Here is a 21,073-nt window from a genome sequence, read left to right as displayed (position 1 = left end):
TACATATGTATTCATACATAGACAAACATATTTTCGCTATATTTTTACAAAGACAGTAAAACTTCATTATTGGACATTTTTATTTAATTGCCATGTGCAAGAAGTAAGAGGGTCCATGGGAAGGTAAAGACATCAAATACACAGTGCAGGCAAAATGACAAGAGTTTATTATACATTGTTGTACAGTATTAAGCATTAACTGGTCGCGTTTGGTGCTGGGGCGTTCACTACCTTGTAGCAAAACGCTATTACGTCTGCATATAATTTAGGGTTCTGTGATGTGCTTTCCCACTGTAAATGGCACACAATCACTTTTGACACTGCAAGAGCCACTTTCCATACTGTTGTTTTGCTTTTTCACTCCCAAATTACACATTCCCAAGAATCTTTACATCTCAAGGAATCGTACTGTGTTGTGATGAGTTGGTAGAACAGATGATAACCTGGGTCAAGCCTGTACGTAACGAGGCAGTATGTAACTGGCGGTCATTTGTGAAAATATCTAGCATGATCCTAAAATGCGGTATCTGGCTGGCGGGGCTGACTAAGTCTACGTGCAGCTTTGCCGCGTAGTCATCAAACGCTCCACTTTCCGCTAACATGAGAAACACAAGCCTGAGCACTATACGGTGATCACGTAAAGGCATAAACTAAGAGATATAACTCTGAAAAATAACAATACAGACAACTTTCAAACGGCACAAACTATTGCGATCGGTTTGGTCGAAATCAGACGCAAATGGGAGGGGGGACAACATTTCAAACATTAATATCTCAGAAACTAAAGCAGCACAAAAGACAGTTTTAACGGCACAAACCAGCACAAACGCAGTACATACGATTGCGATCGGTTTGGTGGACATCAGACACAAATGGGGGGCTGACTTCACACTGGTGTCACTTGACCATGTAAACAAACATTAATATCTCGGAAACTAAAGCAGCACAAAGGACAGTTTAAACGGCACAAACCAGCACAAACGCAGTACATACGATTGCGATCGGTCTGGTGGAAATCTGACGCAAATGGGGGGCCAACTTCACGCTGATGACGTCACCATGTAAACACACATTTATATCTCAGAAACTAAAACAGCACAAACAAAAATTTTAACTGCACAATCCGGCACATACGATTGAGACCAGTTTGGTTGAAATCTGAAACATATGGGGGGCCAACTTCACGCAGGTCAATATTGCAGCAAATAAACCTATCTGAATCAATTTTTAGATCCTACGAGAATCTACTGCTGTGCCAGAAGTCATTTTGTACCGAGGCGGGGGAATTTAAACTGTTGCCCTATTCAACACCATCATGGTTAAAAGTTTAAACAAAGGCAGTACCCTGTCATGCTATGCAAATATATATCAGCACTATTGGTCAAATAAATTCGTTTTGTCATTCAAAGTAGGTCTAACAGGATTTTTTAAATTTCACGTAACGCTGTCAGTGAAATTTTATTTTATAGAGACGCAGCAGCAGCATCAACAGAAAAAAATTGAGGAATTTAAAACGTGGATGCTTAGCCTGTATATTCTTTAGGCTATTAAGCCCACTGATTCCTTAATTTTTAAGCCTATTTTTGTGTGGAATGCCATTGCCAAACCTGTCCGTTGTTGCCTATATGTTGCTTAAAAATAAATATTTTCTGAGTGGCAATGTTGCCGTTGCTCATATTTCTTTATGATATAAGGCTTCGGTTTAAGGTGACATTTGTTAATCATGCAGATTATTTGTCCCTCTTTTAAATTGGAGCGAGCGTGGAGCGATTTGACTGGAGCAGGAGGAAATTTTAGTGGAGTGAAGAGCGGTGTTGAGCGGAGCGGCTTAGTGCGAATTACAGCGGAGAAGCGGGCGGAGCCAACAGCCTCGTGGCGAGGAGCAGAAATTCTCACCGCTCCACTGCGCTCACATGCTCTGATACAAAGCCTCATTAATAATTTAGCCATACTAAGCTGCTTAAATTGTGGGCGTAAATAAATGTCCGTATAGCACAGAAAAGCTGGCGCACTGCCAAATGTTGCGCCTGTCATCTGAAGCCCTAGTGATTATTGCGCATGCGTGATATAATATCGATATGATATCGCCCAGCCCTATTTATAACTGCTCATATCATCTTTGTGTTTGTGTGGGAGCATAATATGGTTAAAATATATTCTGATGTAGTTGTACACCTTTTATTTCACAAAAAAAGAATCCTTTGCATTTGTTCTTTTTGCACATGCCATTAGTGTATGTTTCTGTGTGAGATTCGTTAGTATTGTCCTAAGACGACACCCATAGGCAGTGATAACGAACTCTCTCCTCCAGTGTGAGATGCGAATTTGCATTTTTATAGGGTGGTTTTGGAACACTCCTTAATATTCATGAGAGAATATTCCTGATTGGCCAGTGAATGCCTTGGACCAGGGGTGCCCAAATCCAGTCCTGGAGGGCCAGAGCCCTGCACATTTTTGGGTTTCCCCTCATTTAACACAACTGATTCAACTCCATGTGCTAATTACCACACAGCTCTTGACCTGAATCCTTTATGGTGGAACAGGGAAAGAAATAAGCTACCCTGGGCTCTGGCCCCCCAGGACTGGATTTGGGCACCCCTGCTTTAGAGAGAAAAAAACAGGCTGCGCATGTCAACGTTAACTGACTAATCAGGTAGTGCTCCTCTCATAAATATTAATGAGCCAGCCAATCATGTAAGGCTTCGCTTATGAATTTTAATAAGATTTCCCAAACCACAGTACTAAAAGAAATTTGCGCCTGGGACACACTGAATGTGCGGCAGAAAATATCTAATTTGTTTTCTGCGCACATCTTAACAGATTAGAGTGGCCATGTGCCTGCGCGAGATGTGGGGCTCACGCCTCGCAGCAGTGGCAACACATCTATAGTCACGCGCACGGTAAGCGGTTCTCTACAGAAGCGTATTGCATTCATCTGAAAAACAATCAATTCTGTTTTTCCGAATTAGTGAGATAACCTTTCAGTTGTTCAAGAAGCACGATCTGTGCAGTTTAGTCCGCTTTTGTTGATGGTTTGTAGACGGTATTATCATTAGTTTGGCGACTTTGCGTGGCACCTATTCCGCCCCGGTTGACGCTGCAGTGTTTCTCCCGGATCAGTAGATACAGTATGACACGCTTCACGGAAATAAGCCGATGCATGTGAAATGCATTCAGACCGGCTTTGCTGTGACTAAAGACCATGTCAGATAATCGCTGCAAATACTGGATTCTCATGGAGCGTAACTCCGGTGCCGTAATCGTCTCTGGAGGCTTTGTATCAGAATCCAGGTCCAAACTTTCATTAAATATCACTTGAAATATATAATAATTAGGGCTGTCAAAATTAACGGGTTTCCATCATCATGATTAATCTGATTAAATTTTTTAACACAATTAACCCGTCTGCAGTGCAGAATGACTCAAAATCCCTGAAATATCTCTGTCAACCCATTTCGGGTAGTTTTGGTGCATTCCATTTGCCTGGGAACTCGTATTCCGAGTCAGATTCCGAGTTTTGAAGCCAGAAATGATGACATGCGCACTCCCGTGTCTCGGAGATCCAAGAAATATCTCAGAGCAGCACAGAGGCTGCACCCTTTATCAACAGAAGGGAAAGTTGTAGTTTTATACTGTTTAAGCACTACTTCTCATTTGTGGCTTATTAAATCGGTCGCACACACTATACACACCAACTTATCCGTGGACGTGTTGCTACAGAGTTTTATATGTAAAGCACCGCACATAATGTGTTCCCAACTGATATTGCTAACAATGGCAAATAACCGGGCTAGAATTGGATTCCATGATTAGTCGGATTATTTGTCGGATGTACGCTAGTTCGGGCTAACTGTAAGTGAAGGAAGATAAAGACCATTTAAACTGAGGTACCTTAAATCCGACAAGTTGTCCAGCTAAGCAAAATAATCTTGCTTTTTGAATGGGTCCATGGTATTGCACTTCTGTGGCAGATGGAATGCATCCGAATCGTGTTCAAGATGTTCAATAAACATGTTAAGTGCATATATATTCCATTTTTTCTTGAGTCTGTTTGCAGACTCAAGAATATAGATCAAAAATGATCAAAAATGAATGATATTTAATTGTGATTAATCAAAATTAATCCACAGCAACTGTGTGATTATCTGATTAAAAATGTTAATCGTTTGACAGCACTAGTAATAATATTACTTATATATTCTGTTATTGATGGTCATTTTCAAAGGTAAACTCTCTGTAGGCCAATGTGTCCCGGCTTTAGCGGTTAGAAGGATATTCGTCTTTAAAATAAATACACTGACTTCTAGTATTACTATCTGGTGCCATTTTGTGGTAAATATGCTTGTGATGAATGTGCCTGATGAATGTCACTGCTTTGTAATTTTGTTTACCCATAATTACGCTGTTAGTTTAGCTCGTGCCGCATTTTTGCGTCTCTTCCCACCGGTGTCGCTCGCCATCCGACATTTCCTGAGCTATTTCATAAATTTATATTGTACAGAAACATAAAAGTACAGGCGACCTGATGGTATTAATAATTCTTCCTCCTGCCTACAGACTCCTGCCAGCTGACACTGGACCCCAACACAGCAAACGGACTCCTGTCTCTGTCAGAGGGGAACAGGAAGGTGACATGGGGGGCAAAGCAGCCATATCCTTTTCATCGAGAGAGATTTGACTGCTGGTACCAAGTTCTGTGCAGAGAAAATCTGACTGGTCGCTGTTACTGGGAGACTGAGTGGGATGGAGATGGAGCCCTGATAGGAGTGACTTATAAAGGAATGAGGAGGAAAGGATGGAGTGATGACTGTCTGCTTGGAGCAAATGACAAGTCATGGAGTCTGTGCTGTGATCCTGTCAGTTACTCTGTCCGGCACAATAATAAAGAGACTCTCATACCCATAAAGCCCTCAGGCTCCCGCAGAGTAGGAGTATATCTGGACAGGGAGGCTGGTGCTCTGTCCTTCTACAGAGTATTCTCTGATGGACTGACCTTCCTGTACAGATTCACCTCCTCATTCACTGAGCGCCTCCATCCAGGGTTTTATGTTTTTATAAACTCCTCAGTGTCACTGTGACATGTTGCTGGTAGAGTTGGAGATCTCGAGACCACTTTTACACTGTCTTTGTCTTGTCACGGTCTCGATGGTCTATTGTCTTGGTCTTGTCTTGTCTCGGATCCCTCTGTCTTTGTCTCGTTGTCTTGGTCTTGCTGTCTCAGATTGACATAGTGGTCGGGAGATTTGGAGCGAAAAGTATCCATGACACACTGTAACGTTCGATAATCCATCCATCCATCATCTTCCGCTTGTCCGGGGTTCGGGTCGCGGGGGTAGCAGCTTCAGTAGAGGCACCCAGGCCTCCCTCTCCCCAGCTAACCCCACCAGCTCCTCGGGGGGGACACCAAGGCGTTCCCAGGCCAGCCGAGAGATATAATCCCTCCAGCGAGTCCTGGGCCTGCCTCGGGGCCTCCTTCCTGTAGGACAGGCACGGAAAACCTCTCCGGGTAGCCGCCCAGGAGGCATCCGCACCAGATGTCCAAACCACCTCAACTGGCTCCTTTCGACGTGAAGAAGCAGCGGTTCTACTCCGAGGCCCCCCCGGATATCCGAACTTCTCACCCTATCCCTAAGGGAGAACCCAGACACCCTGCGGAGAAACCTCATTTCGGCCGCTTGTATTCGCGATCTCGTTCTTTCGGTCATTACCCATAGCTCATGACCATAGGTGAGGGTAGGGACAAAGATGGGCTAATAGATCGAGAGTTTGGCTTTTTGGCTCAGTTCTTTCTTAGCCACGACGGACCGGTTAAGCGCCTGCAGAACTGCAGACGCCGCTCCGATCCGTCTATCCAACTCCCGATCCCGCCTACCCTCACTCGTGAACAAGACCCCGAGATACTTAAACTCCTCCACTTGAGGCAGTACGTCTTCCCCAACCCGAAGTGGGCAAACCACCCGTTTCCGGCTGAGAACCATGGTCTCGGACTTGCTAATCCTCATCCCTGCCGCTTCGCACTCAGCTGCGAACCGCCCCAGTGCCTGCTGGAGATCCCCAGCAGATGAAGCCAACAGGACGACATCGTCTGCAAAAAGCAGCGAGGCAATCCTGAGGTCACCAAACTGGACACCCTCAACGCCTTGGCTGCGCCTAGAAATCCTGTCCATAAATATGATAAACAGGACCGATGACAAAGGGCAGCCCTGGCGGAGCCCAACACGCACCCGGAACACGTCCGACTTATTGCCGGCAATGCGGACCAAGCTTCTGCTCCGTTCGTACAGGGACCGGATCGCCCACAACAGTGGACCCCGGACCCCATACTCGCGAAGCACCCCCCACAGAGCACCTCGGGGAACCCGGTCGTAAGCCTTTTCCAAATCCACAAAACACATGTAGACTGGATAGGCAAACTCCCAGGCCCCCTCCAGTACCCCTGCAAGGGTATAAAGCTGGTCCAGTGTTCCACGACCAGGACGAAAACCGCATTGTTCCTCCTGAATCCGAGATTCGACTATCGATCTCACCCTCCTCTCCAGTACCCTGGAATAGACCTTCCCAGGGAGGCTGAGAAGTGTGATCCCCCTATAGTTGGAACACACCCTCCGGTCCCCTTTCTTAAATAAGGGGACCACCACCCCGGTCTGCCAATCCAGCGGCACTGTCCCTGACCTCCATGCACTGTTGAGAAGGCGTGTCAGCCACGACAGCCCCACAACATCTAGAGCCTTCAGGTACTCCGGGCGGATCTCGTCCACCCCCGGGGCCCGGCCACCACGGAGTTGTTTAACCGCCGCGGCCACCTCAGCCTCAGTGATGGGCAAGCCCCCCCCCAGCACCCTCGGGCTCTACGCCCTCAGATGTCTCAAAGGCAGTATGCGTAGATGTATCGGAGGCAGGGTTGAGGAGGTCCTCAAAGTATTCCTTCCACCTCCGGATGATGTCCCCAGATGAGGTCAACAGCCCCCCCCCCCACTATAAATAGTAGGAACCAGGAGCTGCTTCCCCCTCCTGATACTCCGTATGGTTTGCCAGAACCTTTTTGAGGCCGACCGAAAGTCACTTTCCATGGCCTCACCGAACTCCTCCCACGCCCGGGTTTTTGCTTCTGTGACCGCCCGAGCCGCGTTCCGCCTGGCCCGCCGGTACCCGTCAGCTGCCTCCAGAGACCCCCGGGCTAATAATTCCCGGTAAGCCTCCTTCTTCAGCTTCACGGCCCCCCTCACCTCTGGTGTCCACCATCGGGTACGGGGGTTACCGCCACGACAGGCACCGACCACCCTGCAGCCACAGCTCCGTACGGCCGCTTCCACAATGGAGGTCCGGAACAGTGTCCATTCGGACTCAATGTACCCTACCTCCCCCGGCATGCAGTTGGAATTCTGCCGGAGGCACGAGTTAAAGCTCCAGCGAACAGGAGCCTCTGCCAGACGTTCCCAGCAGACCCTCACTATACGCTTGGGCCTACCAGGTCTGACCGGCTTCCTCCCCCGCCACCTGAGCCAACTCATCACCAGGTGGTGATCAGTTGACAGCTCTGCCCCTCTCTTTACCCGAGTGTCCAAGACAGAGGGCCGCAGATCAGTTGATACGATTATAAAATCGATCATCGACCTGTAGCCCCGGGCATGTTCGTACCATGTCCACTTATGGACACCCTTATGCTCGAACATGGTGTTCGTTATGGACAAACCATGCATTGCACAGAAGTCCAATAACTGAACACCACTCGGATTCAGATCAGGGAGGCCGTTCCTCCCAATCACCCCCTTCCAGGTCACACTGTCATTGCCCACGTGAGTGTTGAAGTCCCCCAGCAAAACGATGGAATCCCCCCGCGGCACACCAAATAGCCTACCGCTAAGGGAATCCAAGAAGGCCGGGTACTCCGAACTGACATTCGGCGCATAAGCGCAGATGACAGTCAGAGACCTATCCCCGACCCGAAGGCGCAGGGAAACAGCCCTCTCGTTCACCGGGGTAAACTCCGATGTTAATGCACCGAGCTGTGGGGCCACCAATAGCCCTACCCCAGCCCGGCGTCGCTCACCCGCCGCAACTCCAGAGTAAAAGAGCGTCCAGCCCCTCTCCAGGAGATTGGTTCCAGAACCCAAGCTATGTGTTGAGGTGAGCCCGACTATATCTAGTCGATACCTCTCAACCTCATGCACAAGCTCAGGCTCCTTCCCCACCAGAGAGGTGACATTCCATGTCCCGAAAGCCAGTTTTGTCAGCCGGGGATCGGACCGCCAGGGCCTCCCTTGGCCACCACCCAATCCACAATGCACCGAACCCCTGACATTCCCCTTGCGGGTGGTGGGCCCACCTGGGGACAGTCCCGCGTGCCTCTTTCGGGCTGTGCCCAGCCGGGCCCCACGGGCCAAGGCCCGGCCACCAGGCGCTCGCCAACGGGCCCCTCCCCCAGGCCTGGCTTCAGGGTGGGGCCCCGGTGACCCTAGTCCGGGCGAGGGAAACGGGACTTTGATATTGTACTTTTTCATAGGGTTCTTTCGGATTGCTCTTTGTCTGGCCCCTCCCCTGGGACCTTTTTGCCTTGGGAGACCCTACCAGGGGCTATTGCCCCCGACAACCTAGCCCCCAGGTTCACGGAGGCACGCAAACCCCTCCACCACGATAAGGTGGCAATCCAAGGAGGGGCGTTCGATAATGCAACATTATTATTATTTCGCCTTTGGCACCCTTCAAATGCAACCAATCAATGACATACAGACATTGGCGCTCATCCAATAAAAATATGCGAAATACGTGCAAAATAAGTGTAGCTCTATAGTTAAATGTAGGGCAGCACGATTTGGGGAAAATATTGAATCATGATTTTTCTGACAGAAATTGCGATTACGATTTTAAAGATGTGATGTGTCAAGTTAAAGTAATAATGAAAACAATTATAATTATAATATCAATATATTAGGCGATCTTGACTACAAGTCTAGTTGCTGGTTCTTTTGCAACATTCAGTTGGATAAATAAATAAGAAAAACCAAAGTCATGTCACTATTTCTGACACCTTTCATTGAATATGTAGCAACTTTCATGTGTATAAATGAGCCATTGTCACCTGGCCAAGCTGAAGTGACTTACCTGAAATCAGGTATTGTAACTCCACTGCAAAAAATGAAAATCTAAGCAAGTATAATTTTCTTATATTTAGACAAAATTCCAATTTCATTAATAAACTGACTACACTGCAATAAATGGCCTGTGAAATTTAAGAAATAGTTTCTGTTGTGAGGAAAAGATAGCCTAAAACTAGCAAAATGTCTTTCTAGTCAGTTTATTGATGAAATTAGAATTTTATTTTACTTCCCCCTTTGGAGATGAGGCGAACCCAAGAGGTGTACAATACAATAATTACAGGCCTAAACAAAGTTATAAGACTGATATTGTCAAGCAATGAGGGACAGCGTGGTATATCAAAAATTAAACAGATTTGAAGCCCATTGAGCTTGTTTGGCACATGATGAAAGATTTCATCCGCAAGGAGGCCAAGCCAGGTACAAAGCAGCAGCGTGTCCAAGAGTTATTTTGGGAGAAGAGAGTGACCCAAGATGTGTGTAACAGACTAATTACAGGCCTAAACAAATTTAAGTAATAAGGTTGAATGTGGAGAATAAAGGTGGACAGAGTGGAAAATGAAAAAAAAACATGGTTCTTGTGGGATTCAATAGAATTATAAAGAACATACAACAAATAGAGGAAAAGGAGAATATAGCTTAAAGCATGATGAAAAGGCGCCGCAGGGCAAGGTTACCTAATCGGGACCAATAGAGGGAGCAGACAGAAAACGTCAGCGGCCCTTACGTATCTGTAGCCTTCCACAAGGACAAGTACTAACCCAGCAGGCATTTTGTGTTGTAAAGATGTTGTTACAACATTGTCTCTCAACATTGAATAACCGTTATCAGAGTGTTGGTTTTGAAAGATGAAATAACATAATTTTTCCATATTGGTCCAATATTGGGATTCAACTTTGTTTATACTACAAATTTAAACAGAATTAGTTAATGTAAACAGTGCAACAGTTAAAACAGTAAATGATGTCAATAGTGCAGTACCACTAACACTGCCAAAAAAATTTAAATGTTCATGTTGGTTGTAGAAAAAGAATTAAAATTTAACATGTGCTGTATCAAAGACGCTTGGGTATTTTTCCTAACTGGGATTCATTTTGTGTCTGCCACCACCTCCTGCTCTGCACAGCAAATGTGCCAGTGTTAAATTAACACTGCATGCTGGCTATATGGGTCTACACCATTCAGTGTTACCTTTAACATTTTTCAGTGTACAGTGAGTGTTGTTTTTACAGTGTTCATATTTATTAACTCTTATAGTGTTCAATTTACAAGCTAGAGTGTTAGGACAATGTGTCTCCACCTCTTCCCAAATTGCAACCCCATTTGGGTGGCACACAAGTACAAAATGGGTGGCCCATATCTGCTCTATTTTAATGTACTCTCATTTGAACTCATTTGGGCATTCAGCGGCTGTGTTTTACTAACCCACCATAATAAGAAAGATTCAGACCAACATAGCATTTTTTTTTATGTAAGTTTTATTTCAGTTCAGCTCTTAACCAAAAAACTGCGCTGAAAACCATCTGTGGTATAACCGTGCGTGAAATATATGGCACCAGTCACCAAACACAGATTATGCAGGTAGACTGTTAGACTGCATAACATAATTATTTAACCGGGCTGAAAAAAGGTGAGAACTATCGTAATGATTGAGTGTATTTCTGCTAAAGCAGCTATAGTGGGTGGTTTCTCATTACTTATAGACCACAACTTGTGATAGAAGAACAAATCAAATCACTTTGCTCATTTAATATTAAGATTCTCATTAAGCTTAATTTTTAGAAACCCACCACGATCGAGGATGGTATGGAACTGATATTAGTCTTTATCACAGTTTATGTTTTTCTGGTTGTCTGTATGCTAATGGCTCTGAGCAGTGTTGAGCTATACATGTGCTTTCCCAAAAAAATCTCAATTGTAGAGCTGCATAAGGTCCAAAAGATCTTCCTGGAGCACTCAGGCTTAAGAAGGAAACAAAATTATTGGCTTTTTGTAGTAGTTTCCTCCCAGCTAGTGGCTTCTGTAGTTAAGTCCTATAGGCTAAATCATCCCACCTGGTCCCAGGCTGGCACATCAGAGCCATTTCTATGGTTTTTGTTCTCTTGCCTTATTCATCACAATCGCGGTGGATTAAAAAAATAATGAGTCAAAAACAGTACTGTGTCATGCTATGCAAATATACATCCAGCAGCATTGGTCTACAGGGGAGTGGGTGGAACCAGGAACTGCACAAAAAAAAGGGGTATCATAACTGTCCTAACACCTTTCCACTTATGTTAATAAAAGGGCGGGACCAGCAGTCAAACATATCCTCACACCATTAAAATACATACCACTCTAGAGACACACCCTGCACCAAGAATTTTTTTTTTCTGATTTAAATGCAATATGCTATAAAACCAAAGCTCTCTAATCCCCAAAAACAGTCAGAACCAAGCCAACAAAGCTTTAGTATAAAACAAGAAAAAGTTGTAAGGTCCTTTTTGGTCAGAGTCTTTCTCATGATGGTGAGTAAATCTGGGATGGCTCTTCTGATCCTCATGACGTCTTGTGCGCATATTAAAATGGGGCAGATATGTGGAGGTGGAGACTCTTTGACTACACTCTAACTCTGCACACTCGTAATGACATTTTCTGAGAAGCAGGAAAACTCTCACACACTCTGACACGCAGTTTACGCTTCTATGTCCTGATCCGGACTGACTGCAGGGTTTGGGTTTGTGATAAGAAAGTGTCACTAACGGCTGCTGCTGAATTCATTAGTATTACTGGGAAGCTGCAGACGGTTTGATTTTACTTTCCGGCAAGATGATAACGACCGCAGCCTAAGTAACAAACGCACCTGCAGACATGGTTAAGAAAAGTTAGAAACACGTTTGCCCGTGTGGCAGAAGTACAAATAAATCACTTTCATTATACGCAAACTGTTACATAAATAAGTGAAGCTTACTGGATTCTGTTAGATAAATCACCTCACAGGACAAATGCTTCATTCCTAGTTTATGTATCATCTTTTCTGATTCATTTTACATTTGGCCCATACATGAAGGTTTTGCTTGATAGGTGTCATGATATAAGGAAAGGAAAATAAAGTAAAATGTGTCTCTGCAGTAGCTCTGAAATTACCAATTAATGGCTACAATTCAACCAGCTACAGTAGCTACAGCATTATTAACTACAAAATAATTTCTACAAAGTCAAAGAGAATGTGACAAGAGTCCATGTAATGGAGTATTCTACGCTGAGACCACGAAGAAATACAACCCGCTGAATGGCGGCGGCACTGTGGCTGGGCCCCGGGGACGAGGTGGAACAAGTTGTGGCCAGTGTTACTGAGGACAGCCGTCACATCAGGGGGACAACAAACCGGAAAGCTAACACTGTCACATCAGTCATATGCAGCAAGCAGAAAGAGCACGACAGAGACCTCACTGAATAAAGGCATCACAATAGCGGCAACTTTAAAACATTACACTCTGATCCAGTGCGTGTCCACTGCATCCATAGTGTGCACTCTAGACACATTTACCGTAGATAGCAAAGACCACAGATAACTGTACAGAGAGGGGCAAATTCAAATAGGACATAAAAAGAGTGTCAAAAAAGAGATACATTTAGAAGTGGTCGCCCCATTCAGTTTTAACCAATCACCAACTTGCAAATATGAAAAGGACCAATAAAGTATCACTTCTAAAAAATTTGAATTAATAAACAGACTAGTCAGCCAATAGGGGCCCCTGATCACTCTGGGCCCCTGGGCTGCAGCCTGGGCGAGCCTGTTTGTTAATCCTCTCCTGAGCACAGCTACACTTACCCAAAACATGTCCCAGTGCCAGATGCCTTAAGTGAGGACATCCCTCACCCAGCCAGGTCTGACAGCATCTCCCTGACTCCTTATTGGAGGTAGAGGGGAGGCTTTTCTGATGCTCGGTATCAGTCATGGCCGTGGCTTGAGTACTCCGTTAAGATCGATGCAGGCTTGTGGTTTCCTCATGGGGCGTTTGGTGCTGCTTTCACTGAGAAGGAAACCTTTGTCATGATCGGTGTTAGAAACTGGAAAGCAGCACTGGTATGTGAATGGGGGCTACACAAACAGGAATTCCTCAAGCCATTAGACTCATGAACTCTCAATACCTCATGGCAGCCCCCCCCCCCACACTCCGCCTCTCTTCATCCATCAGTTTCCAAGAACTGCTTTTTTAAATTGTCTAGTGAAATATGTCTGAAACGGCGATGTACACTGGCTTTTGCTGCTATAGTGCTGTTAATATATTTTTATGTATATTCTATGTTAATTCCACTTTATATTCTTTTTTAATACATTCTGCTATCCCGATGGCGAGTCAATGCATCCATCCATCCATCTCCTATCGCTTCTCCAGGTCGGGTCGCGGGGGCAGCAGTCTAAGCAAGGAAACCCAGACTTTCCTCTCCCCGGCCACTTCATCCAGCTCCTCCGGGGGAATCCCGAGGCGTTCATAGGCCAGCCGAGAGACATAGTCCCTCCAGCGTGTCCTGGGTCTTCCCTGGGGCCTTCTCCCAGTGGGACATGCCCGGAACACCTCACCAGGGAGGCGTCCAGGAGGCATCCTGACCAGATGCCCAAGCCACCTCATCTGGCTCCTCTCAATACGGAGGAGCAGCGGCTCTACTCCCTTCCGAATGACTGAGCACGACCACTTTGACAACAGATAAAGGCAGTTTTATTTATCCTCCCCACGCTTAGCTTGACAACTTCTCTCCTGCTTACTAAGCGGAGAAAAAAAAACAAAAAACCTTAGCTTCACGACCGACACCGCCACACTCAACAGCGGCCGACATTTCATGAGGTATTTCACACACAGGCAGCACCAGGTTACGGACTGGATCCATTCCCAAAGTTTGTCTTTAAGTAGAGTTTGTAGGTAAGTCAGTAACATAAATAAAATACATAATAAATAATATATTATTCAACAAATACAAGTAAATACGGTACTGTGCTGTACCATGACAGGCACACGGATTTGTTATTTTTAATATAAAAGGCTTTACGGCAGTCCTTCCATAAGTACGAGCTGTCTGTAAGTCGGGCGTTCTTAACTCGGGCTGCCTGTACCTGAATTCCCGGTTCAGTTTGGGAAGCTGCGCTGTTTCTGTATCGTATGGAAAAATAAAGTACAGGCTAAAGTGCTGCTCTGCCTGATGATCTTAGCAGCAATTCCTCATGCCTACAGACTCCTGCCAGCTGACACTGGACCCCAACACAGCAAACAGACGCCTGTCTCTGTCAGGGGGTAACAGGAAGGCGACATGGGGGGCAAAGCAGCCATATGCTGATCATCCAGAAAGATTTGACTGCCGGCCCCAAGTTCTGTGCAGAGAGAGTCTGACTGGCCGCTCTTACTGGGAGGCTGAGTGGGATGGAGATGGAGCCCGGATAGGAGTGATTTATAAAGGAATCGGGAGGAAAGGAGGGAGTGACTGTGGACTTGGAAACAATGACAAGTCATGGAGTCAGTTAGGGCTGGGCGATATCAAATCGCGATTAAATCGCGCATGCGCAATAATCACTAGGGCTTCAGATGACAGGCGCAACATTTGGTGGTGCGCCAGCTTTTCTGTGCTATACGGACATTTATTTACGCCCACAATATAAGCAGCTTAGTATGGCTAAATTATTAATGAGGCTTTGTATCAGAGCATGTGAGCGGAGTGGAGCTCACGAGGCTGTTGGCTCCGCCCGCTTCTCCGTTCTAATTCGCACTAAGCCGCTCCGCTCAACACCGCTCCTCACTCCACTAAAATTTCCTCCCGCTCCAGTCATATCGCTTCACGCTCGCTCCAGTGTAAAAGAGGGACAAATATTCTGCATGCCTAACAAATGTCACCTTAAACCGAAGCCTTATATCATAAAGAAATATGAGCAATGGTAACATTGCCACTCAGAAAATATTTATTTTTAAGCAACATATAGGCAACAACGGACAGGTTTGGCAATGGCATTCCACACAAAAATAGGCTTAACAATAAAGGAATCAGTGGGCTTAATAGCCTAAAGAATATACAGGCTAAGCATCCACGTTTTAAATTCCTCAATTTTTTTCTGTTGATGCTGCTGCTGCGTCTCTACAAAATAAAATTTCACTGACAGCGTTACGTGAAATAAAAAAAATCCTATTAGACCTACTTCGAATGACAAAACGAATTTATTTGATTAGCAATATTTACTTTATAGGCTTTTATACTTTAATTTACTTTATAGACTTGATATGCTACAACCATATAAAACTTGCTCACGTTTTGCTTGCTTCCGCCTGTTCGCGTACACTGTAAAAAAATCTATTGTAAAATGTCAGTCAAAAGTCTGGCAGGTCCTGAAGACCAATAGTGCTGATGCATATTTGCATAGCATGACAGGGTACTGCCTTTATTTAAACTTTTTACCATGATGGTGTTGAATAGGGCAACAGTATAAATTCCCCAGCCACATTACCAAACAATTTTTGCCACAGCAGTAGATTCTCGTAGGATCTTTTTGGGTGGCAGTCATGAAGACAGTAATTAATGGGAATATCTTCTCAATGCTTATTTTGATGTAGGTTACGAAGTCTGTTATTCTGTGCAGCTTCTGAACTTGCCCATTCTCATAAAGACCAATAGTGCTGATGTACATTTGGTGAAAATGTTTTTCACCGTTAGCAGGTTTTGTCTAGCACTCCTGCTGCCAGACTTTTGACTGTTATTTTACAGCAGGTTTTTGCGGTGTGTGGCAGCCTCATTGCTTTTAGATCACAAGTTGGGACAGAAAAACAAATCAAATCAATTTGCTCATTTAATATTGAATTTTTTATTAGGCTTGATTTTTGGAAACCCATATTTATAAACCCACCGCAACTGAAAATGGAATGCCACAGATATTACTCTCTCCCATGTATTATTAGGTATGTGACAGCCCAGCGTGATAGCTCTTAATCTAGGGTTCAGTGTCAGCAATCTGACTATTGCCGGTGAATACCAGGAGTAATCCTACTCTGTTTTGCGTGTGACGTCAATCTTCGTTCAGCCTGCTGTGGAAATATAAACATAAGTGGGCGCTGGGGTAAATCTAACACTAGACAAAAACTCACTGGTCTTTTGGGGTATAGCTCCAGAAAAATTGATCTGAATCTACTTTTATGTCTGCCACCAAACAACATTCTACGAGATTCTAAGATTCGATCTTCTACGAGAAATTGTTTTGTACCGTGGCTGGGGAATTTATACTGTTGCCCTATTCAACACCATCATGGTAAAAAGTTTAAATGGAGGCAGCACCCTGTCATGCTATGCAAATATACATCAGCACTATTGGTCTTCAGGACCTGCCAGACTTTTGACTGACATTTTACAATAGATTTTTTTACAGTGTACGCGAACAGGCGGAAGTACGGAAGAGGATTAGGGCCACCATAAAAATATTATTTGAATTCTGACTTTTTTCTCAGAATTCTGACTTTAATCTCAGAATTCTGACTTTTTTTTCTCAGAATTCTGACTTTAATCTCAGAATTCTGACTTTTTTCTCAGAATTCTGACTTTTTTTTCCTTCTTCCATGCAGATTGATAGTGAAGTCATTGGGCTGGTGGATGATGTAACTCTGGTGAATTATATCCCTTCCTATATGGAGACTGAATTGCTCTCTTCAATTTCTGCAAAAGTCTTAATTTGAAATGATCACATAAGTTTTACCAGTTTTTCTGCTTACAACAATGCCTGCAATGCCATTTGTGGATGACTTAATCATACTGTACTTGAGACTTTCTTTTACTAACAAAGAAATACTCACACTTTTAGCACACAACAATCAGATAGTCATAAGTGTCCGAACTCTAAAGAGAATTTGTAAAAGACTAGGTCTATTCAGAAGGAGAAACCAGTCAGACCTGGACGAAGTGCTGGCTTTTGTCCAACATGAGATTATGACTAATGGACAGATGCAGGGTTACCGCTGGCTACATCTTCGCGCAGTTCAACGAGGATTTGTTGTGTCACAAGATACAATAAGACGCATCATCAAATTGGTTGATCCACAAGGTGTGGAATTAAGACGATCAAGGCGTTTGAGAAGACGCCAGTACAGCTGTAGGGGACCAAATGCACTTTGGCACATGGACGGCTATGATAAATTAAAACCCTATGGCTTTGCCATTAATGACTGTATAGACGGTTTCAGCCGTTATGTGTTATGGATGGAGGCCTATACCACGAACAATGATCCTAAAGTAGTTGCAAGCTACTTCATCAAAACAGTTTCATCCATAGGTGGATGTCCAGAGAGGATTCGTGCAGACAGGGGTACAGAAAACGGCTGTGTAGAAGAAATGCAGATGTTTTTGCGCAGAAACGACCCAGACAGTTTTGCAGGGGAGAGAAGTTTTCTTTATGGAAGAAGCACAGCAAACCAGCGCATTGAGGGATGGTGGGGTACCCTCCGCAAACAAAGTGCACAGTTCTGGATAAACTTATCCCTAACCTTTCAGGATGATGGTCACTTCACAGGAGACTTTTTGGACAAAAATCTTATCCGGTTCTGTTTCCTCAGTCTTGTTCAGGTAAAAATCTTTCCTCGCCCTCTTCACCAGTAAAAATAGTATAATAAAAGTAAAAATAATTCTGATATTAATGATATTTTTATAAAATAAGAATTCTAAAAATGTACTTTCTTTTGGTTGTATGTAGAAAATGTCTACAAGATCACTCTGTCAAAGTCAGGTGAACATTGTTTCTTTTTTTATACTTTGATGGCACTTAATTTAATTCACTATACCAATGATATCAACTCCACCTTTCTCTGGACAGGTACATAGGGCACATTTGTTTTTATTGTCACATAACAGGCCTTGCATTGTAAGGCATGAGTATATAGGTCAATATGTGGATTGAAATTCTGGGTTCAGAAAGAGCATTTAGTCAAAACTGTGAGTCTTAGCCAGACACAAGCAAATTTCTGGGATTCAGTTCTAGAAAGAACTGTTACTCTGAATTAGTTAATGTAGTAACTGACTCTGTAAACCTAACCTTTTTCTGGCAGGTTTTCTTTAATTTACTGACTTTCTCTCTGATTCCTCCCCTCCTGCTGCCGAGCTTTAAGGAGCTGTCTGACACAATATTTAATTTCCTTATGCACACAGTCAATATCCAAGCACATATCTGAATGCATTTATTTGTAGAACTTTAGTTTTTAGAAAATCTAAATTTCGGTTAGATACAAGTGTGTTAACATAAGTACTTTTCAATCAATCAATCCTTCATCAAGGAGAGACACACAGATGCGTGGACAGTGTGGCTTCATCCATGCCACCTCAATTATATAGTCAGTGATTTGCCCTGAGCTCAGAATAACATGTATTGCCCCCCTTTATAACACTGTGATTATTAAGGCAGCTGTATGGTTGTCAGTTCACCTGCTCTGATTTACTGTAGGGTTTTTTTTTTTGCAGTAATCACTGTTTAAAGTCTTTTCCTGTGATAGTTGGATTGTCATTAGCTGATGGGGAAATACAGTGACAACACAGCAATTTAGACAGACCCGTTTCACATTGCTTGTAGTCTATACTTACTATGCTTCTTTCTATGCAGGATGAACTTGATGAAGTTGTCAACACATGGAATTCACACAAAATCAGGCCAAGATCAAATGGTGACATGGCATCGGGCCGGCCTGTTATGATGTACTCCTTCCCAGAACTGCACAGTGCTGATGATAGACTTAAACCTGTTTCCATGGAGGAGGTCAATTTGTGTATGGAAGAATGTACTCCCAAAGGCCAGTTTCCATGCGATGAGACTGTTTTTGAACTGTGTTGTCTACTGATGGAGGAATATGGTTGGGATGCTCCAGCAGATCCACTTGCTGCAGCTGATCTGTACATCATGTTAAGAGAGCAAATACTGCAAAATATTTGATAAATGCTACAAATCCAGTTTTTACTAAATAAAAAATATGTAGTTTAGCCCTTTAATAGTTATCTTGTAAGTAGACTGTGTTGCTTTTTCAGTGCATATCTATGTCTCAACATGAAGATGACTGCAGTGCAGGCCTGGCAGAATATAAGGAGAGAACATAACCAGTATAGAAGCCAACATAGGAAATACATCCCCCGAATATATAGAATTTTAGTTAGTTTAATTACATAAGTACTGAATCATTTTTGCATGGACTATCCAAATTAAATGGGAAGTGAAATCTCTGTAGGTAGTTATTACACATTATGCAGTCTGAAACATTCTAAATACCATGGCAGGGTGAGATATAAAACATACTTTTGTATTATATGCAAAATTTTGACTTGAATAAAAAATGAGAAATAGTATTTCTACTTGTGGAGTATTTTTCTTAAGCATATGCTTGCATTTTAATTTGAATATCTTGTTTGTGTACTTTTTTAACAACACAGAATTTGACTAGTTAGCTGATAAGTGTCTGAAAGTCTCAGTTGTCCAGGTCATGGTTATACCAAAAAAGGCCAGTTGGATGGCTATTGTGTATGATTTTCAGTGGAAGCACTTCATGTGTCATATTTTCCTTAACACTTGAAATCTGTTCTTATCGGTAAATCCCTAACTCTATGTAATGGTGACAAGTTGGCACCTGGTGCTGTTAAAATAATTGACTGCACATTTAAATCAGCCAGTTACTGGTAATCATAGAGCCTTTTTATCAGAATGTCTATGCACACAGCCCTCCGGTGGCGGGGGGCCCGGGTACCTGGCTGCTGTGGGGCGGCTGGGTGCATGATCGCTCGGGGCTCTCCTGGCCGTCTGGGGGGGCCCAGGGCGCCGTTGTTGTGGCCTCGCACACCCATTGGGAATCATTCCATGTTAACCTGCACACTCATACATACACTCACAACACACAAACATGCACACATGCGCACACATACACACACACGTATATATGCACACACACATATACACTTTCACATCCACACACATATACATAGAACGCGCACACGCATAGACGCACATACACACGCACACGCACACACAAGAGAGCCTAAGGCTTTCTTGCCCTATTTTATCTCTCTCTCTCCTTGTCTGGTTGTGTGTGTGTGTGTGTGTGTGTGTGTGTGTTTCGCTTCCATTCTTTCTTCTCAGATGCAGATACTGGTGCGGCGATATCCAGACTGTGTTCCTGTTGGTCTGCTTATGTATCTTTTTCTTTGGTATTAATGTATTTAATTTCAGAAGCAGATACTGGCACAAGCATATTCCCCATCATAATGGTACCATTGGTTTCTTTGTATGTATACTTTTTGTGTGTGTACCTGGATCTTATTTTTCAGATACAGCAGCTGGTGTGATGACACAATGTCCAGCAGTAAGATGCAGAAGCTGTCCTTTTGTTACTCTTTCCTTTTTGCTCTACTTTTTCTCAAGTTGTCATGTATTATTTTTCTTCCCCTGTCTCTCTCTGTCTGAACCCCTCCCCCTTTTTTTAATTAATTTTTTGTGTATTCATTTATTTTTCTTCTTCTTCTCTCTCTCCTCTTTCTCTCCCTCCTCTCTTCCTCTCTCTATCTCTTCTACATCAGTTAGTCCATAACTTCTCACCCAATTTCCCAAACATCGTATTTTCAGGTCAAAATGAAGCTCTACACTCAAAACCATTCACTGTTGCTGAAAAACCAAACTTTGCCCACAGACATCACACATAAGGCCTCAAAACACACACACTACAACATAGTCTGGCAAGTTATGTTGCTTGTGGTTCTTCCCCTCAAAAATCTTTTCACATGCTGAACACCAAAGACGCAACCAATGTATATACAGTGACAAATTTTTATTCATGTACTATACAGTACAACACACACCAAAAACATTATTCCTCCTCAGCATCCTGTCTTTGGTCTGGATCAGGCCAGAGAATCTCATCCACATCACAGGCTATATTGGCCCTAGCCAGGCAGCGGGGGTAAAATCCTCATGCATGCCTTTATCCACCCCTGGCATGCATCTA

General features: G+C 43.9%; 1 protein-coding gene and 1 long non-coding RNA gene across 3 annotated transcripts in view; both read left to right on the top strand.

The window, feature by feature from the left end:
- Window positions 1–10,759, top strand: part of LOC140582455 (NLR family CARD domain-containing protein 3-like) — a 66,717-nt gene extending 55,958 nt beyond the window's left edge. Inside the window, exon 12 of one of the 2 annotated variants that reach the window (XM_072706804.1) lies at window positions 4,558–10,759. In XM_072706804.1, coding sequence (XP_072562905.1) covers window positions 4,558–5,078 — 521 coding nt within the window. In that variant the 3' untranslated portion in view covers window positions 5,079–10,759. Of the gene's footprint in view, window positions 1–2,820; window positions 2,901–4,557 lie in introns of those variants that run through there. The other variant, XM_072706805.1, reaches the window with a different exon arrangement.
- A 5,864-nt stretch (window positions 10,760–16,623) lies between these two features.
- LOC111845523 (uncharacterized) lies at window positions 16,624–19,222 on the top strand. The gene is made up of 3 exons (XR_011985433.1): window positions 16,624–17,666; window positions 17,794–17,826; window positions 18,694–19,222. It is a non-coding gene; the product is annotated as an uncharacterized lncRNA (long non-coding RNA).
- The last annotated feature ends 1,851 nt before the right edge of the window (window positions 19,223–21,073 follow it).

Source organism: Paramormyrops kingsleyae, chromosome 24, assembly GCF_048594095.1.
Source record: "Paramormyrops kingsleyae isolate MSU_618 chromosome 24, PKINGS_0.4, whole genome shotgun sequence".
In the NCBI taxonomy this organism is placed as follows: domain Eukaryota; kingdom Metazoa; phylum Chordata; class Actinopteri; order Osteoglossiformes; family Mormyridae; genus Paramormyrops; species Paramormyrops kingsleyae.
The sequence above is the reverse complement of the archived record's forward strand: the minus strand, read 5'-3'. Positions and strand labels throughout refer to the sequence as shown.